The 26,124-nt window shown below is 49.4% G+C and overlaps 1 protein-coding gene across 2 annotated transcripts in view; it reads left to right on the forward strand.

Moving 5' to 3' along the window:
- Positions 1 to 516: 516 nt before the first annotated feature.
- The window catches only part of MDGA2 (MAM domain containing glycosylphosphatidylinositol anchor 2), a 371,741-nt gene continuing 346,133 nt past the window's right edge, over positions 517 to 26,124 (forward strand). Inside the window, exon 1 of one of the 2 annotated variants that reach the window (XM_030483781.1) lies at positions 517 to 1,252. In XM_030483781.1, the coding sequence (XP_030339641.1) occupies positions 1,180 to 1,252 (73 nt within the window). In that variant the 5' untranslated portion in view covers positions 517 to 1,179. The remainder of the gene's footprint in view (positions 1,253 to 26,124) is intronic. The other variant, XR_003991066.1, reaches the window with a different exon arrangement.

The raw sequence follows: 26,124 nt of genomic DNA on the forward strand, positions 1-26,124 counted from the left end.
AACCCCTGGGCACAACCTGGAGCAAGCACGGGGTGTTCAGTTATGGAGTGTGGGGAAGGCAGCGCTGCTGCTCCCTGCTCCAGCACCCCACGAGTGCGTGCCACCAGCGGGAGGAGGTCTGAGCCCTGGGGTGCCCCAGCACCGGGCAGACGTGGAGCTGGGGGGGACAAAGCCCCAGACAGGAGCGCGGCCCGGGGCCGGCTGGAGGTGCGCGGGCAGCCGCGGACGGTCCGGACCCCATCGCAGCCGGGAGCGAAGCGCGCAGCCAGCGCGGGCGATGGGCGCCCCTCACCGTCCGCTCCGCGCGGGGGCACCGGGCGGACCGCGCACCTCGAGGCGGAGCGGGGGCACCAAATCGCGCCGCGCACCCCGGAGCGGAGCGCGGTGCCCCGCCTTGGCACCGCCCGCGGCCCTGCGCGCCTGGCGGCGGTGGCGGAGCCGTGGGGACACGGGAGGCGGCGGCGGAGGAGGAGGAGGCGGAGGAAGGCGCGCAGCAGCGAGCCACGCAGCTTTGACGTCGCCGGGCTGCGGCTCCCCGGCTCCGGCTGCCGGCACGCAGAGCACAACGTGACGGCACACTGCCGCCCTCCCTCCGCGATCCCCTCGCTCCGCCGGCCGGCGGAGGGAAGCCCGCCCGCCCCGCCGCCCCTCGCTATGGGCCCGGCCGCCGCTCCGCACGCGCGCTGAGCGCGGCTCCCGGCACGCACGACCAGGACCCGCCTCCGCGGCCGCTCTCTTTCCGCACCCCTTTACCCTCCCCACCCCGACACCACCTCCGCGCCTTGCGGGGGGCCCCGCGCGCCATGCGGGGGCCGCGGCGCTGCGATGGCATCTGATGGCCGCGGGGCGCAGGCGGCTGCGGCGGCCCCGCGCGGCGCTCGGCGGCCCCGGGAGGCGGCGGCGGCGGCGGCCGGCGCCCTGAGGGGGCTGCCGCTGTGAGCGGGGGGCTCGCCCCGCGCCGCTCCGCGCCGCCCGCTGCGCAGGAGGAGGAGGAGGCGGAGGCGGAGGAGGAAGGACCGGAGCGGTGCCCGCCGCCTGCCCCCGCCGCCCTGCCTGCGCGGGCGTGCGCGGCTCGGCCGCAGCGGAGTGCGGGGCTCCGGCGGGCGCTGCGCTGCCCCCTCCCCGCATCCCCCCTTCCGACCCCCCCGCCGGGCTGGATATGTGGATGCTCACGTGAAGATGGATGTAGCGATCGGGCTGCTGGGGCTGCTGACGGTTCTGCTGGAGGGCAGCTCCGGGCAAGGGGTGTACGGTGAGTCCGGGGCGCGGCGTGACCTTGTCGCGACTGTCGCCGGAGCGGGAGCGGTGGGATATAGGGGGGGGTGTCCCTCCCGCGGTCGCGGGGGTTGCAGGGCCCCGCTGCGCGCCGCGGGAGCCGGCAAAGGCAGAGCGGAGGCAGCGCCGTTGCCATGAGACACTGGCGTTTCACGGCGAAAACCTGGGGTTGTCGGGGACTCGGAGAGAGCACGCGGGGGGCTCCGGGTGGCCCGGGCGGCACGGGCGGGCCGCCGCTGCGGAGCCGGTGGGCGCCGCTGCGGTGGGGCTCCTCCGCTCCCGCGGAGCGCCGTGGGGCCGCCGCACTTGTTAGCAGCAGCGCTGCCGCCCGCCCGCGGCCGCAGAGCGAGGGTCGGAGGCGATCCTCAAACTTCCCCCGGGGCGGGCGGCTCCGCGGGCGGGCGCGCAGGGGAGCGCCCCGCTCCCCCGGCCTCCCTCAGGCAGTGACTTGCAAATCGCCGCCGCGGAGCAGGGCGCGGGGGGCTCCGCAGCATCCCGAGCCCCGCTTTCAGCACCCGGGGCCTGGGCGGCTGCGCGGGGTCCGGCGCTGCGGCTGCGGGAATTGTTGCTCCCAGAGCCGAACAGCTGGGAGAACAGGGCTCTCCGCCGGTGCTGCTCGGAGAGGACACCGCCCGGTGCGCTGGCCCCGGCCCCGGCGGTGCCCCGGTCCCGGTGATACTCCGGCGTTGCACCGGTCCCGGCGATGCCCTGGCGCCGGCGATGCCCAGATCCCGGCGATGCCCAGCTCCCGGCGATGCCACAGTCCCGGCGATACCCCGGTCCAGTAATCCCCTGGTGATGCCCCGGTGATGCCTCAGTCCCGGCGATGCCCGGCCCCGGTCCTGGTGGTGGGGAGTTATGTAAGTGGCGGTGCGATGTCGCTGGGAACGTTGCCTTTGGCACCCGATGTTGAGACTTCATGAATTTGCCAGTAAATGCTTTGTTTGACATCTGCTCTGTCCAGCCCGTGCGTCTGTTTTGGCACTAAAATATTTGCTTCCCACCAGGAAGAGAGCCCCGGCACCCCCCCTTTTTTTGCTTTTTATTTATTTTTGTTTTAATTTTGCAAAATTTCAGTGTAACTGAAAATATCTGAGGCGTTCTGCTGGCAGTGGCTGGACTACTACTGTGCAGATTGTGGCACCGGAGGCACCAGGGCTCCCTGCCTTCCCCGATGCACAGGCACATTTTGTTGGATGCGTTGGAATAGCAACTGCGGTCATGAATAGGAGAGAGCTTGTTCAGGCAGAGCGTGTTTTATGGGGGCCTACAGGAAAGGGAGCTCTTGCCCTAGACTCAACACCAGTGTCAATGCACAGGCGATGTCACATGCAGATTTGTAGTAAGACTTTTGTTTGACAGTGATGCGTTTTCATCCTGTAAAATGTAACTGCTGATTTAGGTGAAGGACGGTGGGTGAAGGGCTGATATGTGGGGGGAGCTGTGTGAAGTCAGTCATATGTGGCTGCACTATATTTGAAACCTGTTTCACATGAATTTGTGTTTGTTCATTGACTCCTGAAGGTCGGTTTGAGAATGCAGACGGCGCTCTGCCAAAAAAGAGCCAAGCCCAGGGTCTGCCTCCTGGCAGTCTGGAACGCCTTGAAGAGCCCGCTCAGTGCATGAGGGCCATCTTGAGAAAGACAGTTTTGAAGGCAGTGTCCTGTGTTCCATTAGCAAAAGTGAGCCCCAGCCTGGGAGATGGAGCCCGCGTGGTCTTTGTTGCTTTAGAAAAATAGGTTTGTGGGATTTGAACAACTTTTTTGTCCCTGTTCGAGGATTTCAAGATCGTCACTGCTCTGCTTCCAAGCGTGGTGCAGTTAGGAAGATGTCTTGCTGAGTTAACCCACTTGTTCCCTGCCTTTGCGCCAGTGCCCTGAAATGACAGTGCCCCTTCTGCGAGCCGGGAGAGCCCCAGCAGCCTCCCCTGTGAGGAAGGGTCGGGGTGCTGCTCTGCTGCGCGAGGAGAAGGAGCATGCTGCGGTGTGTGGCTGCCCTGCCTGAGCCCTGCCGCCGTCTCCAGTCCTGCACTGAGAGCTTCCAGCTTCTCAGCCCCATCACTTGAGGTGCTATCTGCCGCTCCGACTTCTCTCCAGTTCCTCCCTTTGAGTTTGTGTCTCATCTGTAGGAGTCACTGGGATGGGGTCTCACTCGGGATGGGCACTGCCCAAGCTCCACCTGGCTGCTCACTAGCACTGTGTGCCCGCTGCCTGCCTGCTGCCTGCCGTGGATGCTCGTCTGTGGCACTGCAGGAGGTGTAGACAGGACTGCTCAGTTCTGCCTTGTGCCAGCGAAGCTCCTGGCATGGCAGCGTGCACGCCAACCCGGAACAGCAGCACTTGAGAGCTGTTTTGGTGCCTTTAAATGCAAAATGAATGGTCCAGATTTGCTAATTCCTAGTTCATACAAAAAAAGCAAATTAATGACCCATGATGTCTGGCTGTACATCTCACTATTAACTTTCCTCTGTTGCTCCTGAATAGTAGACCTGTGATTAAAATGCTGGTTTTAACCTGAGAGGCAGTTGAGGCACTGACACTGGGAACAGTTTCCCAAGGTTGAAGAGCAGGGCAGGGGCGGAGCTGGGCAGGCACAGGTCTGCCTGGTGCCTGCCGTCCCCTGCTCTGTCTCACGCTGCGTCTTCAGGAGATGGGGGGAGAGCGGAGCTGCTAAAATCCCCAGCGAGACATGCAGTTCCTCAGCTCTGCTTTGCCTAGCTTGTTTTCTTGGTGAAATAATCTAGAAAAACTCAAGTACTCTGTGCACTTTTCTTCCCCTTTGAATTATGCATGACTTGCACTGTTAATAAAGCAGAAAATGTAGGTATTTAGAACATGATGGTTATCCTTTCACCAAACTTCAAATTACAAGAGAAGAAATGGCTAAATGAGAAGGCCGACGTGGGCATGGAGCGTTGTTAAGCAGATAAGCAGCAGCTCATCAAAACGTGGGAGTTTCATGAGAGTGGAGAGCAGATTCCTGTGTCTGTTTCCCTGGTGCCGAACTGCTCCAGTGGGGAGGCTCGCTGGGATCCTGGGGTTCAGGCGCTGATGTGCACAGTGTCCCCAGGGTCCCACCTTGCACCCTGTGGAGCGAGGAGCAGTGTAGTGAGTGCCTGGAAATGAGCCCAAAGAGCCCGAGTGCTGCCAGCTCTGGCTGGAGGGGTGCCTGGGGAGCAGGACGGACCGTGCCAGCAGTGCCGAGTGACGGCTGGCGGTGGGGGGATGTCGGGGGGCAATTGCTCCAGTGTCGGAGCTGACGCTTTCTGACTCTGGGAAGCTGCTTTCCAAGCATGCAAGTTGCCAGAGGAGCTGGGAGCAGCCACGGTTCCTGCTGGGCGAGGGGCTGCTGCACCCACGGAGGTGCTGCACACGGTGGGAAGGGAAGCCCCCCCAGCACGCAGAGCAGGCCCCTCTGCAGCACAGTTTCCCGAGGGCCACAGGGGCATGTTTTACCTGCTCTTCACCGAGCTTTTAGTTATTTTCTCATGGCTTCAGCTGGGAACAAGCAGGGCGGCTGCTGAGGGCAGGTTTTTTTATGAATGTACACACCTGGTGTGTCTCAGGGAAGAGTGTGTGCATGCAGTAGTCATCGTGCTGTGCACTCCCATGACGTGTTTTATACCAACTCCTGTAACGGAAGGCACTGAACATCCTGCTTGCAGATGTAGATAAGGTTAGGACAGATATAAATGCCTCCAGAAAGCAAGTGATCACAAATGTAATGAGTATCCACTGTGCTCAGACATGTCAGCATCTCCCCAAGGCTCTACACTGAACTGGGATGTGGGACTCAGCATGCAAAGTGTTGGGAGAAGAGACCAAGGAAGCAACCAGGCTTTCCATTGCTGGCTCAAAATAATGTGGAATCATAGGTATTTACTTTATTAAATGTCAGCGAGATTGTCCTTGTTCCTTGTGCCAAGCATAAAATGTTACCCAATAGACTTAATTCTTATTGCAGTGGTATGTTTTATAAAGAAGCAGGTTTGGAAATGGGGAAACCAGAACCAAGAGCTGCAGTTTCAACCCCAGAGGGCAGCTTGGTTGGGGTCTTTTGAGTTGCTTTGTATTCTGGCAGAGGTGGAGCAGGGTCATACAGCTTTGGGAAAGATCTTCCATCACCTCCGTCTGCCTCTGTATAATGATGATGATTATTTTGCAGAATGCTCAGCTCCCTGGGGGGGATTAATGACTGCTGGCTTCAGAGCTGGGAGCGTCTGTGTGCCACTGCTGACCTGGTCTTTCCCTAACACTTGCCCTGGTCGAATAAGTGGATTGGAAGGATGAGAGATGGGAGGGAGGAAGGAAAATAAAAAAACACTCAAAGCAAGAGCATTTTCCCTGTTACAATGGCCAGTTGCCCATTCCTGCTGGTGGGGGCAGCCTCTGGATCACCAGCCCCAGATGTCACCGCGGTGGCACAGGGACCCAGGGTATTTCCGTGGTGCAGCCGGGTGTGAATGCAGGCGTTGTGTGGGATAGTTTAACCCTACACAATTCGGGACATTGTGTGAGGGAAGTGCGGCGGCCCTGGGAACAGGGGAGGAATTATGCGGTACCCCATGGGCTGTTTTTGAGCAGCTGTGTGCTCCTCTGCCACCCGCTCCAGGAGGTTTTGCAGGAGCCAACTGATCATTGAGAGCTTTAACTCTTAACTGAGCCCTGGAGAGGGATCTCCTCCTCCCTCTCACGCTGCAGATGTTTACACTGGGATTTCAGCAGTGGTCTGAGATGAACTTCAGCTTCAGCAGCTGAACCTGTGAGCGTGCAGAGGCAGGGAAGGAGCCATCGTGCCTCTTACAGACAGCCACGCGATTGGGATTGACTCTGTGCCCGTGTTTCTTGGTTGTGCCATAGGTAAGGGGCCATGCAGCACCCAGCGTCGCGGGAGCGAGGGAGTCTGGTTTCCAGATGTGGCTACTCTGTGCATTTGTGGGGCTGGTTTTGCCCTGGGGTGAAATGGTTAAGGGTTTAAGGCTGCAAATGTGTAGAGTTAAGTTGTAACGATGCTCAATAGTAAATGTGTGGGAGAAGATCAGCAATGGAGATTAAACCTGGCTCCAGCTCCGCTGAATCAATGCAGAAACTTCCATCAGGTTTCGTGTGTCCTGGGATGTGTGCGACAAGTTAAAGCAATCCTGGTGTACAGCAAGTTGCTTCTGTGCTGTGCTGGATGGCATCACAGAACATTTCATCCTCCCAGGAGCAGCTGATGCTCTTTGCATCTCTGGTCAAAATGTTGCCCTTGACTCTGTGTGAGGGAGATTTGGAGGAAATCTGGGGGGAAGGGAACAGTCTTTAAATAAAATAAAAGCTCTCCTGGCTCGGAAGAGCAAAATCCAATTTAACTAGCATCAGTTAGATGAAGTGCTGGGGAAGAAGGAAACAGATGAATGATTAAAGCTCTGATCTGTCTCCTACCCTCCTCAAATATTTTCTGGGACCTCTTTCGATGAAGGGGATGATCTGCTCCCTGCAGGCATTGCAGTGCCAGCCTATATGTGCATGAATATCTATGTATACTGTTGTAGGGCACTGGATCTTCTGCAGTCTATCCTATTCCTCCAGCAGAAAAGCCCCTTCTGGATGGGAGGAACCCAGCCACAGGTCATGCAGGAAGTAAATGCAGTGGGAAGGATGCTCCCTGCCTGTCCCTGGCACCGTCACTTCCCTGACTCGGGTGGACTCAGGGCCATGAGTTGTTCCTTAAACCTGGAAAATACTATTCTTTTGAAGAACAGGGTTTCTGAGAGTGGCTGTCTGAGGGAAGCCAGCTCCATTGGTAGCCATGGTCCAGGTCTGACCCAGTGTATGTGTTCGAGGTCTGCAGTGCTGCTGCTCCATTGCTGCTGGAGAGCCCTCCCTCTTAGCTACTCTGAGTCCCCATGACTGGCTCCTTGTTCAGTTCTTTGGTTTGTCTATTTATAGATCCTCTTTCCAATTTTGACTTGTGTCTAGATCCAACTGAATTATTTCCTGCCATCTTCATAAATAATGGCCTTGCTAAATATAGCTGAAAATGGAGGGAAGTCGGTTTGCTGTTCTCAGACAGATTTTGATGCCTGGCTCTTCTGGAAGGAGGACTTTCTTCCAAGAGCTGGTGGCTACCCAGGAGCATACTGGTGGTCCAGTGTGGGAGATAGCTCTTTGCATGAATGCTTCTTGCATCCATGAAAGGTTGAAGGACCAGGGAGTTGCCTTGAACATCTTACAGGCCCATATTGCTCTCGGCAGCATGTAGCTTGATTTTGATGTCTGTTTGCCCTGGTTACTTGTTGTCAGGATAATTGGGTACCAGGGAGGTTTGTGATCTGGAAAACAGGTCTTGTGAGGACGGACTAGAGGAGTTCCATGCGCTAAGGTGGTTCAGGCTGACTGAAGTAGTTAAAGAAGGAGATAAACGTGTGTTATAATTATCTTGTGAAGGAAGAGGCAGGCAGTGGTGAAGAGCTAGCTCCAAGCAGCTGCCTAAGGTGTTAGAGGAGCCATCAGCAATTATTTGAAGTTATCAAAGCCTAAAGTGGAAATAAAGATGATTTTTTTTTTAACAGCTGGGGTAATTAGCTGTTGGAGCAGCTCACCAAGAGATATGCTGGACTCCCTGATGTCAAATGTCTTTGATATACAATCAAATGTTGCTTCTTAAATTGGCAAGCTCGGTACAGGCAGAGATTGCTGAGAGAAATGTCTGGCTCATGGATATGTGGGAAGTCAACCCCAAAGAGTCCCACTGTCTCTCCTGGCCTCAGACTCTAGGAAGCGGTTAATCTGTTTTAAATATATCAAAGCAGTGATCGGAGTAATATATGTTACTTAGCAAATAGCCTGGACTTTAATTATGTTATTAATACCATTACATGATTAAAACACTATGTACTCTTTGGAGTGCAGTGTAGGAAGTGCATCAGTAGGTAACTCTCGGTGTGGGAAGTGAGGAGGAGATGGGATTGAGGGACCGGAAGGTCCCTTTCATTTTTCTGTGTGTGCAACACCCACTGGATTGCTTACTGTGAGCTTTCTGGTGTGTATACCACACACTTCATTCCAGCCGTGGTAGGCATTGCTCGGGAGTTCACAGCCAGCTTTTTGGCTGGTGGCCTCCGAGTTCCAATGTGCCCAAGTTCCGTTGGTTTCAAAATGAGAGGGTTGCCCAGGTACCCCAGGAACAGGGCTCCAGGGGCCTCTGGAGGCCTCGGAGAAGAAGGCTGACACAGTCTGAAATGTAATGGCTGGGCAGAGTCTTGCCAAGGGCCAGCTGGGCAGAGTCTTGCCAAGGGCTGCCTGTGCTGCCAGAGTCATGCCATTGGGCTTTGTGGCAGCAGCAAATGGAGAAATCCCCTGAGCATCGTTCTGTAACTTGGAAATGTGTTTTTGTGACTAGATGAAATAGCTATTTATCCCTCACATGCTGTAAGACAGCCCTGGAAGATGTGGCCTCTGCAGAGCAGGCAAGCATTGGTGTCTTGAAGCCAGGGGGCTGAGAGACTGCTGGGGCCAGGGCTCGGGCAGAAGCAACCAGGAGCTGCTGCAACATGGCCTTGGAGCATGAAGAGGTGGGTGGAGGTGGATGCCAGGCACAGGAGCTGCGTAGCACATGCGGGAGCCCTGAGTGGCTGTATCCCAACTGTTGGAGTGTGCCTACACAAAGCTTGGTGTCACTGCTGCCCTCTCACTGAAAGGGGCATGTTAGAAATTGCGCTAGTGCTTTGGTGAGGTGTCAGTGAGCTCCTGGCTACACTTTGGAGTTGATTCACATGTGGCCGCTGCTTGTCAATGCCTTGCTTTGTCAGGTCTGCACTGTGTAGAAATAACTTGGGCAATGTAGTTAGATTAAGGCCAGGTTGGATGCAGCTTTGAGCAACCTGGTCTAGTGGAAGGTGTCCATGCCTGTGGCAGGAGCTTGGACTAGGTGGTCTTTAAGGTGCCTTCCAACCTGAACCATTCATGATTCTATGATTCTATGATTAATGAGCCTCTAGTGTTGTGGAAAAGCACAGTTCCCATGAAAAAATACTGAAATTACTGATTTTCTTTACTTCTTGCATTTTTTTTTAAATAATTTGTTTTCCCCACAATTGAGGAAAATGGCTCTGTGGATTATATGCATCAGGGGGGAATTACAGAGTCACTGGGACCACCAGAAGGACCAGAGAAGAGGGCAGCATTTAGCATGCTGATGGTCAGGGCTGTAATTCTATGTTAAGTGTTTCCTGTGGCTAGTGAGACTTTTCCTTTCTGCCTGTGCTTTTGCTAATATAGCCCAGAGATGGGTCTGGCTTTCGTCCCCACCAGGAGTGCACCAAAACCTTTTCTGTAGGGACTCTTTAAACAGCCTGTCCTGTCACACGGGGTTGTTACCTCCCAGCCACAGGATTTTGTATTTGTCCGTACCAAAATTCAGGAGTGTTTTGTCCATTCCCATTTCTCCGGCCTGCCCTGCCCCTTGGCTTTCTCAATCTGTTCTCTGTGTTCCCAGGCCACGTTTCTGTGTTGTCGCCTTCCTTAGACTGGCACAGTGCTCTGAACATCTCCCACAGGAAGAAGAGACCCTCCTCTGAGCATGGAGGAACATGAGCAAATAGGACAGACTGATGCTTTGACTCTTGCTCCATGCTTGGAGGGAAAAGTCTGTTTTGTGTTCCCAGCTTGCCATGCCGGGACTTGTTGAGGTGGGATGGTAACTGTTCATGAACCTGATGGAGATGGCACATCTCAGAGCAGTCCTGCAGGGATATATATTCATGCCTGTGCCAACATGGGGTGTGCAGCAGTATTCTGGCTGCAGGTTTTTCCTTTGAATATCTGGCATCTTAGTTAAACTGAAAATCTACCACTTGTTAAACTGAAAGTCCTTGTGAATATGCTCATGATGGGTGCTGGAACAAGTGCTGGCTGTTGAATGTGCTTGGTGGGAGTAACGTGGTGGAGAGAACTGGAGTGATTTGCATTCTGTCATTAGACTGTTAGGAGAAGGATAAGCCAATCTGATTAGATAAAATGTCATTGTAATAATATTTATAACAACAACTCGCACATTTTATCCAGCCTTAATAGACCTTTACCTTGTAAATGTGACCTCTTTTCCTAAGAGAATTATTTGCACTGTTAAAAATAGTATTTGATGAAAAAAATGTAGCTAGATACCTGAGAAATTCCATGATTTCATCAAGAGTCAAAAACATCCCGGATCCTTACCATCCTAGCTGTGCAGTCTGCCCACTCTTGGTGGCTCTTTGTGCTGGAAAGGGGGGAAACGTGTGAGCAAGGTGCAGGAGAAAGGTGAGAGGAGAGGGAGGATGGTGGCAGTTCCGTCCTGCGCCACGTCGCGTCCTGCATCAAACCATCCATGGCCACTGCCTATCTGAGGCATGCCACCAGTTGCTTCCAGCTTCACCCCGAGCTAAAACCTTGAAGGCCAGTTTAGGACTCAGGGGCCCAGATCAGGAATTAGCAAATAAATGAATACTTCTCAGTTGAAGAAGCTGAAGGAATTGGACGCTGCATTAGGCTGCCCACCTGATTAATAGCTGTTTTTCCTGAAGGTGGACTTACTCTGCTCTTCTGGGTGTTGGATTTCTTTCTTTTTTTCTTTTTGCTTAGCATTATGTTGATGAAGTATAAAGCAATAAAGCAGTCTTGGCAGCAATACACTATAAAAAGGGTCAAAGCAGTGAGAGAATGCTGTTGCCACAGTAGCTGTTTTAGCACAAGTTTTACTCTTGCATTCAATCCCCTCACATGGTGGAGCAAAGTCCTCCTTCCATTGCAAGCCTCATGCCATACCTCCTCTGGCAGAAGGGTGATATGCAAGTACAAGAAAAACATCATGATTTCGTGCAGCTGACAGCAGCCGATATACCCAGCTGCCATTTAGATTGTCATTTCAGTTGTCAGCCAGGGCTGTTCCCCACTTCTCCCCTCAGCCCTTTATTTTTTCTCTCTTTCTACCACAACCCTACCAGGTAGTGCAAAAGCAAACTTCGTATATCAGCCACTTCCCTGCAACTGCCCCCCCAAAATTAAGGACAGCCTCACTTTTATCTCTGCACATAAACAAAGCTACTAATACAAAGTTAGTTGTAGAGCCGTTTATAGGGGGCACGTCTGCAACCCCACAGCTGGAATTAATTCTGATCATTACTTAAAGCAAGGCTGGGCTGACAGTCTGCTTTTCTTCCCATAGGGGCTGTAAGCAGCCTTGGAGTGACTTGGTGAATATGTGGTGCTCCTGATAGTCTCCTTTTCCAAATGTGAGGGTTTTTTTTCCCCCCTCTTCTTTCATTAAAATGACTCAGTCGACTGTGGGGGGTGGGGTGGTGGTCTAAGGGGGAAAGTGTGTATGGTGAGCCAGTCCTTTCTTATATGCGCTGTATAAATAAGTTGAAGTGTGGCCAGGGAGGAATGTTCGTTGTTGTGGTGCTCATTTTTTTTGTGGGCTCTTGAGTAAAGGTCACAGAGCAGCTTTGTAGTAGGTCTGTAGAGATGCCCAGAGCACTGCATCTGTGCTGATCTGCCATGTGCTTCTCTAGATTATCCTGTACAGTGTTTGGCTGAATCCCAGTGAGGAAGGGAGAAAAATGATGCTTTAATGTGAGCTGGGCTTCTGGGATGTGCCTGGTCCAAGTTCACTGAGTTTAGACCTATGGCAAAGGGAAGTGTGTTTTTTTGGACAAGTGGTAACTTCCAAGGGTTGCAGGAGTTATCCCAGGTGATGAGAGTGTTTCGACAAAGTAGAAATGTGCTGCTGGGGGTTATTCTCTTTGTTTTGTTTTGTGTGGGTTTTTTTTTTTTTTTTTCTTTTTTTTTAACCTGCATGAGTCTTTTAATATAAAGTAGACGGGAATTTTCAAACAGGCGTTTCAAAATGAAAAATTGAAATGCTTCACTTAAAAACTGTCAAAACATTTAAATGCTCTCCAATTATTCAGAAATGCTGTTGGGAATTTGTGAACTATGTCAGGCTTTGGGATTTACAATTTTTCTTGCGTGAGCAAAGTTTTGTGGGAAGAGAGGGAAGAAATGTCCTGTGTGAGCTTGCACAGCAGTAAACTATGTCTGGTGTGCTGTGTCCCAGGCCTTAGGTCAATGAGAAATGACCTGACCTCCAATCGTATACAGGACAACCTGTCCTCTTCCAGTAATTTCTCCTTTTACAGTATGTGCCGTCAGCTTCCTTTCTGCTGACATTTGGAGTGATCTGTTTTAAATGAGCAAGGCTGTTGTCACCACTTGGCTTGCTTTGTGCCTAGAGGTCAGATCCAGCTCTTGATGCCAGCTGGGTTTTGTTTAGCCTATGACATCCTGTTGTATTGCAACACTGATTAATTGATCATCAGATAATCCATTGTACATGACTGTAAGTGCTAATGGAGATGTGGATGAACAATTGTTCGAGATGCTCCTTCCCACGCAGAAGATGGGATGCCTGCATGAGCAGAAAACAGGACAGAAATGGTTAATGGGTATGCATGAGCCTTTTCTGTATTCATGGGAGGTGACTTAATTTGCCATGGTATCAATGCCTTCCTAGGCTGCTGTGAATGTTCAGGCAGTGCCTGCTTTTAGCCAAGTGTGTATTTTGATACAAGTGGGAGACATCTGTAATCTGCAGTCCACCAGGTTGAAGAGCTTTCCACTAATAAGCCATGAAAGTGCTCATCTGAGGCAGAAATCCTCACATTTTCTAGTTAGTTTAATTAATGTATATGTTGTGCCTTATAGGAAAGCTTAACTTTACCTCAGGCACCTAAAAAAAAATAGGGAGTTTTACTATTGTGGTTAAATATTATAAAGAGAATGTTTTCTTGCCCATAGCTACTCCATACTCAAACAGTAGAGTCATCAAACTTCAGGGGCTTTTAGAAGTGTAATACCAATATCCTGCAACTAAACTCCCATCCAGTGAAGTCTGATGGGATTTCACTAATGGGCTTTCCCATCCTCTCAGCACTCATGTAGGAGTCCCCTGAGAGCCCTCTCCCTGGTGTGGTGTGATGAGTTGAAGTGAAGGGAGTGGAGTTCCTGTATTTTTTATTTATTTGTTGTAAGGATTATGTTAAGTTGTAGGAGTGAGGCACAGACTTCAGGCAAGTGTTAGAAATCAGTGCATTTAACTAAGGAATAGGCATGAGTCCTTTCTCTCTCTGTTTAATAGCCAAGGTCTGAACTCCTTGGTTCTTAGGTAGTTCTTGATATTCCTCTTGCAGCTCATGTTCTAGAGAAACAGACTGAGCTGTCCAGGTAATAGTAACTATGGATGGGAAAACCAGAAAACTCTGTACCTACAGACAGTGTCGTCTTGGCAGTACAAGATAAGCTGTCTGATGCACCCTGAAACAGAGCTGGTGAATGCCAAGTGTGGGAATACAACAGGGCAATATTTAGATGTGATTATTGCTGTTTCTGAAGACCTTCCTCCTCTTGGTTGGTTGATGCTGATAAGAAGCATGTAAAGTTTAATTGGCAGGTTCCTTCAGTCCAGCGACTCCTTCATCATGGACTGGTAGCCAGATATATGTTACACTGGAGATGAACATGGCAGAGTGATCCATGGGCATAAGTGTAGACTTGTTCACCAACCCAGGTGTTGCAAAGGTAGAGCAAACCCAGTGTTCACATTTCAAACAGGATCTGTGTTTGAGGTGCTTTCAGCTCCAACTTCTGGGGCTTTTGCATGGTTGTCTTGCTGCAAAAATGTCCAGTCCCCTGTTGGCAGCGAAACTCATTGTAGCTGGGAGTGAGGAAGATGCATAATGGCCTTCTCTTCCCAGAATTCAGTTTCCCACTGCTGCCTGTGATGCTCTTCTAGATGGGACCAAAACTCATCTGCTCCCTGACGCAGTGCCACATCTGCATGGTGTTCAGCTGGTCAGGCTGGGAGAGCTTTTGTGGAAAAGCATTGCCATGAAATAGCTGAATTTGTGCTCATAGTCTTTTCTGTAAGCTATTCTTGGGACAGTGGTGGCTTGCAGTTCCAGGTGGCTTGCATCCCATGGAAGACCTTAATTTTGTCTCAGCACAATAGGGTACAGAGAGGAAACTTTGAAGCTACCCAAGTCAGTGCAGTCAGCCAAGAGGAGGGTGGGAGAGGGCTGAGATCTCTGTGAGCTGCTTTTGTGCATCAGATGAATAATAATTTTGTCTCAGTGACTCCAGATTTGCTATAAACAAAATCATGATCTCGTCCTGGTATCATTCTGTTTATTAATGACTGTGGGTGGAAATAGCTGGACTGAGCATGCATGGACAGTGCAGAGCTGACCAGCACTCCTGGCATCTTCCACGGCTGATGGAAGTTCATAGCTCCAGGCTCTGCTGATTTCAGTTCATCTTTCCCCAACTGCTGGTTGAAAACGCAGTATGTGCAGTGCATGGGAGGAAATGCTGCTCTGATCCCAGAGTCTCTCCAGTGCCAATGCAATGGCTGAGCAGGGTTTCTCACCTCTACACTTTTATTGGAGTGGAAGCACTCTCTTGATTGGAGGTGAAGGTTGCTGTGGAGGAGCTCAGCCTGTGCTGTGAACCCGGCATGGAGCTGTCAGCACTGGCAGCTGGTATTTTTACTTGACATCTCTCCTATGAGGCAGAAGCCCAGGCTTCCTTTTTCACTCTGGGTTGAAGCACAACTGTGCTGATAACTGCTCCGGCAAAGGTGCTGGGGAGCAGCTGTGCTGGGAATGCAATAGTTGTGAATGAGAGTAGGAAATACCTTAACGTTGGGGCTGTGATTCAGCCTTTGCACTGATTTATATAATCTCTGCTACTGATACAGCCTGCTACTAATACTGCCCAGCAGGCTTAAGCAGTCTTGCCGTGCTTCCGCTGCATACATCTGTATCCTGATGTCTTGGTGGTCTGTAATCTTTGAATGGTCCAAGTGCATCAAACCCAATGGCCATCCAGTTTATGGGATCATGCTGGGCTGCAGGGTACTGCCTTGGAGCAGTGCTGACCTTCCTTGGCTGGTCTTTTGGTTTCTGATGCATGGGTTGTGTATAAAGACAGGCAGAAATAAAGCAGATGGGAGTGGGTGGTAATGAGGACAGCTAAAGATTAATCTATGGGTCAGTAGTGCTCTGCCATTGAGAGTTGCACAGCCGTAGCTAATACAGGAATAAATCAAATTGCGACAGTATTTAGGATTGGTGTTGAAAACCTGCTCCACAAATTGGTTGCACAGTGAAATCATAATGCGGGCAAAACCCACCAGGTGTTTTGCTTGCACACGTGGTTTCTTAGCCGAGATGGTCTCTTATCTCATAAACCTGTAATGACTCACCAGTGGTTTTTGCTCTTGCAAGGAATGAATATGTGCTCCTTCCTGCCTCGCATCCTTCAGATAGCGAATGTACAGCACTTGGCTGCTTGTTCTGTAGTTATTAGCTTATAAAGCACCATATGGAAGAGTATTAAATAAAGCACTGGCTCTTTCTGAGTGCTGAGTGATGTTAACTGATAGCACTAGTCTTTCTGAGGATGACAGTTGTGTGTTTCTGGCTGTCTCCCTGCTGTAGAATTTGTACCATGTTGTTCTTGGAAGTGCTCATGCAGGTAAGAGCCACTTATCTGCTCTTTTCCATAGACCTGGCATCTGTAAAACAGAATTGGACTTGTCACCTGAAGGGCTGTGGTATAGTATGTTCCCAAATTGAGTAGCTCTCTGCAAGGCTTGTGCTGGTGCTGTGTGACTGACTGCACGGTGTACATGGTAGTGAGGGCTGTTCCGAAGCGTGACACTGTACTGCTCAGTGTAACAGCACTTTTGGGTCACTGCTTCTGGAAGTGCATCTCTAGTTTTGGATGTACCCTTTCCATGCCCAATTCTCCAGCTACATATGCAGCAATAATATTTGGTCACAAAAATCGGGTGTGCGTGAGAATGTGCCTGGTTCATTCATTAAAAGTATCTAACTTTGCTGGTGGAGCAAATCAGATGTGTAATAGATGGATGATGAGCATGATCTTGTGGGGTGTTTAGAGGCAATTTATTATAGCTCTTGAACACTGGATTCCTGATGTTGTTAAATATAAATATATTGTTGAGTAGAAAAGCTGTTGTGCTTATTGTGTTGTACACTGGAATATAAGGTTACCTTATCTGTGTGTGTGGCTAATTGTGATTGTTATTGAGGAGGTGGCTGTGTCCTGCAGAGGGTGTGTGGTGTTTGCCAGCTGCAGACCAGCTGTGCAGCAGTGGTCCTCAGCTTCTGGGGTTCATGCTGAGCCCAGGCAGAGCTCAGTGCTGATGTGATGAGGATAAGGTGAGCCTGGAGACACCTGTAGTAGTGGTTCCCAATGTGATTTTAGCAAGACCTTATTCCTGTGTCAGTCTTTTCTTGTCTTTGACTTCTCACCTTCAAATCCTACCTTTGACAAACTGCTCCAGACCTTCCCCATGTGCTCTGTGCCGGAGGTTTAACCTCTGCTGCCCATGCAGTTTGCTGCTTTCCTGACTGTCAGCACAGCATGCGAGGAGCTTGGGTGCTACTCCAAAACCGTGCAAGATATGTGAAATATCCCCAAAGGATCAAATCTTTTGCATTGCTGAGAGATGCTGCTGGGTGTCTGTTGTGCTAGAGAAGTTTCTAGTTTTAACTAGTTTGAAATCACTGTGAAGTAAGAACAAAATCATATGCAGGATTAAGATCCCCTTAGGGTTGATTTTTCTCAATTAAAATCTCAAGTTTACAGCTGTTCACTTAGAGCAGGAAATGCATTTTACCACTTCAGAGTACAGTTGTGTCATTAACTTCATAATTGTAAGACTGTTATTACACATTAAAGCATTAATAAAACTTACTTAAAGCATGGAGGTTTAAAGAAAGACTCTGGCAAGCTGTATAAACCTGATGTTTTAAGGTGTATAAACCTGCCTGACCAGATAGAGTAAATTGTTTTGTCTTTGTATGGACCTCAGTTTGCAACTTTTTGTGGATGCTCTCAGATATCCTTGTGCAGGGGAAACCCAAGGTTCCTGGAGTATTAAAACTCTCAAGGTCTAGAACGAGAAGGCTGGCTTCCCAGTCTAAAAGCCATTTGGAGGGTGTGATGCAAAGGACACCGGGGATTGTGTGGAGTGGGAAGTGGAGGAGAGAGATGGAAATGAAGGGAAAGTGTGTCAAAGAGACCAAGAGCTTTAGCACAGGGCAGAAAACTAGAGCCGGTTTTTCTTTTTTAAGACAAATTTACTTGGCCTGCAAAGCTTTAGGGTGGGACTGTGCTGTGTTTATGCATCATGTGGCACAGTGGGATCACAGCAGAATTTTCAAGGAATTATCACAATGTAAATAATAATAATTAACATGTCTTTAAGAAGCAGTCATGGCATCATTTAAGGGGGGAGGGAGGGGAAGCAAAAGGAGAAGCATTATTAATTACTGTAAGAAGTGTTAAAGGATCATTTGCCTTTCACAAAGGCATGGTGAATGCAGAAGGTCTGATACCAGGAGCCCATTTTAGTGTGAAATCCATTGGTGATTCCACACTGGGCCATCTCTGCATCTGCTGAGGAGAAGGACGGGGTGGAGCAGGTTTGGGTGAGCTGTAAGCTGTTGCCCAACTTCAGGGTAATTTCTAGCAAGTCCTGTGGAATATCTTCCATTTTTATGTATTTAAAAGAAACCTTAAGAAATTGGAAAGCAAAAAGTGCGGTAGGCTCTGCAAGGCTTGTCAGCTTGTTGCCTTTTTAAATAGGAAGGTGAAAATGAGGTTTATGGAGAAAGGAATTGGGAATCAAAGGAAGGTTGGTGATGGCTTTCTAAATTGTTTTGGGGTATCCGAGGTGCATCAGAGAAATACAGAGCAAATCCTCCCAGTCCTGAGCAGAGTGAGAAGTGGGAAATGAAGAAGCAATCTGGGCATCTGATTTGGGTCATGGGTGGTTAGTGCTACATACGTGCTCTAATTAGCTGACTCCTCTAGGAAAAAACCTGCTATTGACATGTACCGGTATTGTAGTTCAACAAACTCCATTCTCCTCTGAGGAAAAAACCCCTTTTTCAACTTTCCATCATCTGAGCACCTCTGTTGTAATGTTACGTATGTGAGTAGAACAGTCTTGCACCTTAGTGATACAATAATGTCATAAATTGGTAGAGTCTGGTCAGGGCATTGTGTAGGATAAGGAGGGCAGCCCCAGAACAGCAACGCTTAAGCTTTTGGGCATTTGAAGCGTTATGAAAGGATGAAACACAAATAATCCTAACAGTAAAGCCGTCTTATTGCACACTTGGAGGTATTGTGGTGTGTTTTCTTTGGTGGTAAGTACATGATATCTCTTTTCTGATCCCTGCAATAGTGGGAGCTAAAATAGGTCTAGAAGATATGTTCAGAAAGTAACCATCTTGTGGTTTGCTTTTGTGTTTTCATTTTAAGATGAATCTTGAAGTTCCTCTCCCTCCTCAGTCTCTAAGCATGATTTGGTTGAGTACCAGCTCTCCTCTAAGAATTCTGGGACTACTGTACTGCATTGATTCATTTTACTCTGTGGTCTAGCAGAGACTCAAACTTCTGTACTGTGCATGACTAAACCATGCCATAGACCTCTCACCCCTGCTGGAAGTTGCTATGCCTCAGCAAAAGCAATGACATGTGATAGGAAAACAACTCTTGGAAGCCTTACTTGGAAGTCTTACTTGGTTTGGACCGTATGTTTCTTTTTATAGATCTGTCTTTTTTTTTCCTTTTTTTTTTTTTTCCTGCAAAAGGTGGAATGGGGATTTGAGAGGGGGTAAGTAATACAGAGCAGCTATATTTAGAAAACAGGGTCTGAAAAATGGGCAGTGTTTTGAAGCAGCTCCCTTTAAGAGCATCTCGGACTCAAAAAGAAAGTTTTGCCCCAACCTCCCTGGAAAAAATGGGATTTAACAGAGGATTTCCTCTGAAAGTCTACAGGATACCTTTTATCATACATGGATGGGAGAACACTAACAGCCTGGACAGGTTTTATTTTAAAGGGAAAGATAAAATGTCCAAAGGACATTTTGGGTTAGCTGAGGTACAGACTGCTTGCTAGAAGTTCATGGAGCTACTTTAAACTGATGATGCGGAGAATAGAAAATACAGTCCCCAGTGATGTATCGAGACTTAAAACAGATACTCTGTTGCCATGCCATAAACAGAATTTTTTTCTGAATTTATGTCTGTGTCCATGAAATTCAGGTTGTTGGGCTCAAGACATCCAGTAGATCTTAATTTTGAAAAGGGTGTTTGGGGAAAGCAAACTTGCCGGCTTGGTTGTGCAACATGCAGGAGGTTGAGTGACATATCTGTGTCTGGGTGTGTCTGTGTGGGGTTAAGTCTGGTGGCTCTGCATCTTGGGTCAGAGGTGGTCACTTGTATGTCCTCAGAAGCAGGGCAGCCCTGGGGGAACGGTATCTCGCAAAAGAGGAGACAAGGCAGCCTCAAGGGTGTGCTTGAACCCAAGCAGAAGTTAGGGACATGATGCAGAATCAGAGAATCATGGAATAGTTTGGGTTGGAAGGGACCTTGAAGCTCATCCAGTTCCAACCCCCTGCCATGGGCAGGGACACCTTCCACTAGACCAGGTTGCTCCAAGCCCTGTCCAACCTTGCCTTGAACACTGCCAGGGATGGGGCAGCCACAGCTTTTCTGGGCAACCTGTGCCAGTCCTTCACCACCCTCACAGGGAACAACTTCTTCCTAATATCTAACCTAAATTTATGCTCTTTCAGCTTAAAGCCATTCCCTTCTGTCCTATTCCTGCATGCCCTTGTCAAAAGTGGTGAGTTAGCATCTTAAAAGGGGTCCCCCACCATAACTGCATAATTGTGTAGCTACTCCCTGAGTTAATATGTTACTTTCCTGATACCAGGGAAATGTGTCTATGCAGTACTGGACTTTGTCATACCACTCTGAGGTAGATATAACTATGCAATTTAGGACTGCACTGAGCATCACAGGCACAATTTGCCCCCTGTGCCTAGCGCCATGCTAACATGGGGATGTTTCTGATATTCCTGGGTTTTCTAGCTTGCTTGATACATTTATGCATGGCGTGGTCATCTCTTGCTGCCCTGATATATGCATGAGTTTCAGGGAGGTTGTGATTAACGTGTGATGCTGGCTTTTGGCAGTGTTCTCTCCGCTTGCAGAGCCTGCCACAGCCCCTGGGAATGGGGATCAGCACTGACTTGTGCAAAGACCTGGTGCAATGTAATAACACAGCAAATGGTGATGGGGAAGCTGGGGCTGTTAATTTTGTTGTGTAGGCACAGTTGCTAGTCTCTTCTGGTGAAAGGGGAGAAAGTAGTTTATGGCCTGTTTGAAAAGAGGTTTAAGTGTATGCCTGATTTGAAGGATGAGGCTAAGTACCCTTGTGAAAACAGAAAGAAGGGTGTTAACTTCTTTTGGAAAGCACTTCTAGTTTTGCAAATGTAAAGTACTGAGAGCTCTGCATCTCTGAGGATTATTGTTAATTAGGGCTGTTGCAGTGAAGAGTTTCAGGCAATGGAGAAAGCTATGCCAGGCATTCAGCCCAAGTGTACACATGGCATGTGGACATGGCACATGGTATAGGTGTTAAGATCAGTCCAGACCCATTTCCTGCAGGGAGCTGGCAGAGCAGGTCCCCCAGGAGCAAGTATGTGGCGTGAGGAGCAGTGCTTCAAGCTTGCTTCCTATGGTTCAACATGCCTTATGCTTGTGTCCTGCTCAGGTTATTTATCTGGGTGACCTCTAAATTCACATTGACAAACCCAGTGGAGATCTGTACTGCATTGCTTCAGTCAGGCCTCACCTGGCAATTAAGCCTGGTGTTGCTTTGAGACAACTGTCCATGCAGGCAGTGCTCTGCAATTTCAGGGCGGTGCTTAGGAAAAGTCTGTACTGCCCCAAGGGAGCATAAGATTTGTAAGCACTTGACATCTCCTTCCTTGGAGAGAAGAGTTGATGCTGGCTATGGGTGTTTTACAAGCAGTGTTACAGGTGCAAAGTCAAGTGGCCAAGTGTAGAGGCCACTGGTTATAACTCTTCATAGTGTTTGTTGTGCAACTTGTGTTCCTATTCTGTTGGAGACATCACAGAATCGGGGAATGGTTTGGGTCTGAAGAGACCTTAAAGTTCATCCAGTTCCAACACCCTGCCATGGGCAGGGACACCTTCCACTAGACCAGGTTTCTCCAAGCCTTGTCCAACCTGGCCTTGAACACTGCCAGAGATGGGGCAGCTGCAGCTTCTCTGGGAAACCTGTGCCAGGGCCTCACCACCCGGTTCTTTATTTTATGTGGGCTGTGTTTCCTGAACCCTGTGCAGTTCTAGATGCACAATTATCAGTTTGTGTTCTTATATACAGTAGAGACAGCTAGGAATCTGTACAGGGAGGCAGTCACTGCAAGAATAAAAATCCCTGGCTCTGCATTGCTGTGGGGCTGTGCCTGAGCCTGATTCTCTATTGCTGGCCTATGGCAGCAAGTAGCTTTAGATGTCCCATAGTTCAGCGCCTTTGCATTACTCATATGCATGCTTTCCTGCCTGTGCAGAACACCAGGGATTGCTGAAGCAGACCAGTGTGAGGGATGGTCTTCATGCAAAATGAAGGCATCTTTGCAGCTCCTTTTTTCTCTTCTGTCCCCTGCTTCTTTACATGTGGAAAAGAAAGTTACAGAAAAAAATATGGATTTTTTTTTTTCCTTTTGTGGTTTTGTTTGTTTGTTTGTTTGGTTTTGTGTGAAGTTTGCAGCAGAACCAAACCTTCGCATACTGACTAAAAGGGCTGGTGCTGGGTGTGCAGACCAGAGCCCTGTGCTGTGCTGTGGAGGTAGTGGATGTGACACCTGGGGGTGAGCTTGGAAATCATATTAAACATATAGATGCTGTTGGCAAAGGTGCTGAATGAGTTCTTTCTTCCTGTCTGAGCTGTGGTCCAAGGCTTGGTGCCTCTGGCTTTCCATCTGCTGCATTTGAGGCAGTTTGAGTGAGTTTGGGAAGATGAGGGATGGGCTCTGGGTCCTGCACAGAGCCTGCAGCTGTGGACCTTTGTTTCCATTAGCAACAGTCCCTGTTCAGTGTAAAGGGAACTCCTGTTCCCATTTGTCATTCAGATGATTACTTTTTTTTTTTCCGCAAGTGTATCCCAGTAGGTGCAACTGATTGCAGTGTTATAAATGTCTTGGCATGAGATGCTGTAGTCCTTTTTTGTAATGTATCCTTGAAGATCTAGAGAAGGGAGAGCTACGCAACATACTGCTGCATGGGGCCCTTTTGTATGTAGATCCTCTTACTTGCTAATGGGATTTAGACTTCTATCTAACTAACCTGAACTTAGGTTAGTTTCCTGCCTTAAGGTAAAGCAGTCTTTTATACCCTGCAAAAGCAGTACATTAAATTAAGTGGCAAGCAGGTGAAGGCTTTACATACCATGTTGTCTGTACTGTCAATGCAGAATATTGTGAAAGTTGCATGTGGCCCTGTGGCAGGGACCAGGTTCTCCTTGGAAGGCTTCACTTAATCCAGTGGCCATGGAAAACATGTTCGGCTCATTTGCAGATGCTTTTGTCAAAGCAGGAAAAGGAGTAAAGAGAAGAGAAGATGGAATTGTGCAGGAACAATGATGTGCACTAACAGTGTTGTGGACGACATCCTCCCTTCAAACTTGAGGTTAGATGGTCCACTGTGGTCTTTATGTCAAGGGCTGAGGTACAGGAAAGAAGGTATATATCTCCTAAAGAGTACCAATATTGCTAGGAAGGGTACTGGCTTTTCTTTACGGTTTGCTTAGCTATGTATGTATCTAGGAAACTTAATCCTTTAAAAAATGCTGGCAAGTGAACAGGTTAGTGTCCTGAAGTCCATCAATGTATGGATATTGAGTTAAAAGTCATCACGTAATAGGGGAGAGATGTGGAATGAGATTAAAATATATGTGTATGTATACAACACTACCACTATATATCCAAAACTGTCTTGTATTTATAGGATTGTAGTACTGAGTGTTGGTTTGGAGAAGACGCATCGGGAAGTCAGATCATGTCCCTTCTTGGGCACCAGAGGAAGCTCACCTAGGCTGAGTCTGGGGTGCAGCTTCTTTCAGGCTTCCCGTGTATCCACCAAGATGTGGTTTCTTCATGGGCTGATTCAGAGCTGACTTGTTGCCCCACGGAGGAACCTGCCCCTTCCTGAGCAAAGATGATATCAGTGTAGTTTTAACAGGGATGTTATGTTTGCTTTCAGCTGTGCACACAGAATGGTGTGGGTTGGAAAGGACCCTAAGATCATCTAGTTCCAACCCCCCTGCCATGGTCAGGGACACCTCACACTAGACCATGTAACCCAAGGCTTCGTCCAGCCTGGCCTCGAACACTGCCAGGGATGGAACATTTACCACTTCTTTGGGCAGCCCATTCCAGTGCCTCATCACCCTCACAGTAAAGAACTTCTTCCTTATATCTAACCTGAACTTCCCTGCACATCTGGCAGCATGCCTTGCCTGTGCTCCTAACTCCGTGCTTGGCGTTGAGACCTGCATCTGAACAAAACTTCTGCCAGTCCCCTTGGGACCCAGGTTTCCCTTTGTTCCTTTGAACCCATCCTCATGCACTTCATGGCCATGCTTTGAAGACTTTGCCTCAGTCTTCACTGGCAAATGCTCCTGACCACACTGCCCAAGTCTTGCAAGGCAGATTCAGGGACTGTGAGAATGAAGACCTTAGGCCCACTGTAGGAGAGGATCAGGTTCAAGACCATCTTAAGAACCTGAACCTGCATAAGTCCATGGAACCTGATGAAATCCATCCACGGGTCCTGAAGGAGCTAGTGAATGAGGTTGCTAAGCCACTGTCCCTCATATTTGAAAAATCATGGCAGCCAGGTGAAGTTCCTGGTGACTGGAAGAAGGGTAATATAACCCCCATTTTCAAGAATGCAAAAATGGAGGACCCAGGGAACTATAGACCAGTCAGTCTCACCTCTGCTTGGCAAAATCTTGGAGCAGATTCTCCTGGAAAGCATGCTAAGGCACATGAAAAACAATGAGTTGGTTGGTGGCAGCCGACATGGCTTCACTAAGGGGAAGTCCTGTCTGACCAATTTAGTGGCCTTCTATGATGGGGCTACGGAAGTGATGGACAGGGGCAAAGCAGTTGACGTCATCTACCTGGACTTGTGCAAAGTGTTCGACATTGTCCTGCACGACATCCTTGTCTCTAAATTGGAGAGACATCAATTTGATGGGTGGACCACTTGGTGGATAAAGAATCGGCTGGATGGCTGCATGCGAAGAGTTGTGGTCAACGGCTCAATGTCCAGTTGGAGACCAGTAATGAGTGGTGTCCCTCAGGGGTCGGTGCTGGGACCGGTCTTGTTCAACATCTTTGTCGGTGACATGGACAGTGGAGTTGAGTGCGCCCTCAGCAAGTTTGCTGACAACACCAAGCTGTGTGATTCGATTGATACGCTGGAGGGAAGAGATGCCATCCAGAGGGACCTGGACACGCTTGTGAAGTGGGCCAATGCCAACCTCATGAAGTTCAACCAAGCCAAGTGCAAGGTGCTGCAGCTAGGTCAGGGCAATCCCAGGCACTGCTACAGGTTGGGCGGAGAAGAGATTCAGAGCAGCCCTGCAGAGAAGGACTTGGGGGTGTTGGTTGACGATAAGCTTAACATGAGCCGGCAGTGTGCACTTGCAGCCCAGAAAGCCAACCGTGTCCTGGGCTGCATCAAAAGAAGCGTGACCAGCAGGTCGAAGGAGGTGATCCTGCCCTTTGGTCTCGTGAGACCTCACTTGGAGTATTGTGTACAGTTCTGGTGTCCTCAACATAAAAAGCACATGGAGCTGTTGGAGCGAGTCCAGAGGAGGGCCACGAGGATGATAAAGGGGCTGAAGCACCTCCCGTATGAAGACAGGCTGAAAGAGTTGGGGCTGTTCAGCCTGGAGTAAGAGAAGGCTGCGTGGTGACCTCATAGCAGCCTTCCAGTATCTGAAGGGGGTCTATAAGGATGCTGGGGAGGGACTTTTCCTTAGGGACTGTAGTGGTAGGACAAGGGGTAATGGGTTCAAAGTTAAACAGGGGAAGTTTAGATTAGATATAAGGAAGTTCTTTACAGTGAGGCTGGTGAGGCGCTGGAATGGGTTGCCCAAGGAAGTTGTGAATGCTTCATCCTTGGCAGTGTTCAAGGCCAAGTTGGATGGAGTCTTGGGCGACATGGTTCAGTGTGGGATGTCCCTGCCCATGGCAGGGGGGTTGGAACGAGATGATCTTAAGGTCCTTTCCAACCCTAACTATTCTATGATTCTATGCTGATCTCCTGCTCTCTCCCATGCTGTGGTCTGTCCTGAGGATTTTGGCTCTGTCTAGAGAGAGACCTAGTATGGTCTTCTGCTTTGAGAAATCTGCTGTGGAAGTAAAGGCGTGTTTGGACATTCCTTGTGGGTCCAAGATAGTTTCAGGATGGCAGGATCCAGCTCCTGCTGAGTTTATTCCCTTGCTTATGGCAGCTGCAGACTGAGGTGTCCCACAGCTTGGTGAGATATTTGGTGTGAGCAGTTATGGTCTGGTCTTGCCTCATGCCCTGCTGTTGCTAAATATATCCCTAATGGCTTTGGCTGTGCAGAGCTTTCTCGTGAGCAGTTTTACTTCCTCAAAATAAGCAGAAAGGGGGTAGAAATATATTTTGCAGTGGGATTTCTTCTTCCCCTACAGCGAAAGCTTGTGGGGAGGCAGTACCCCAGGGGAAGAGTACAGCTGAACCTGCTGACTGCAAAAGGCATTCTGGATATTTTTACATCTTTTTATAGCATCCCCTTCGCTACAAAGGCTGTGCAGTGATGTGCCAGGCTAAATCTCTTGCATGTGTGCGATGGGGAAGGGAGGAGGAGCGAGTGGTGCTCGTG

This window comes from Strigops habroptila, chromosome 4 (genome assembly GCF_004027225.2).
Source record: "Strigops habroptila isolate Jane chromosome 4, bStrHab1.2.pri, whole genome shotgun sequence".
Taxonomy (NCBI): domain Eukaryota; kingdom Metazoa; phylum Chordata; class Aves; order Psittaciformes; family Psittacidae; genus Strigops; species Strigops habroptila.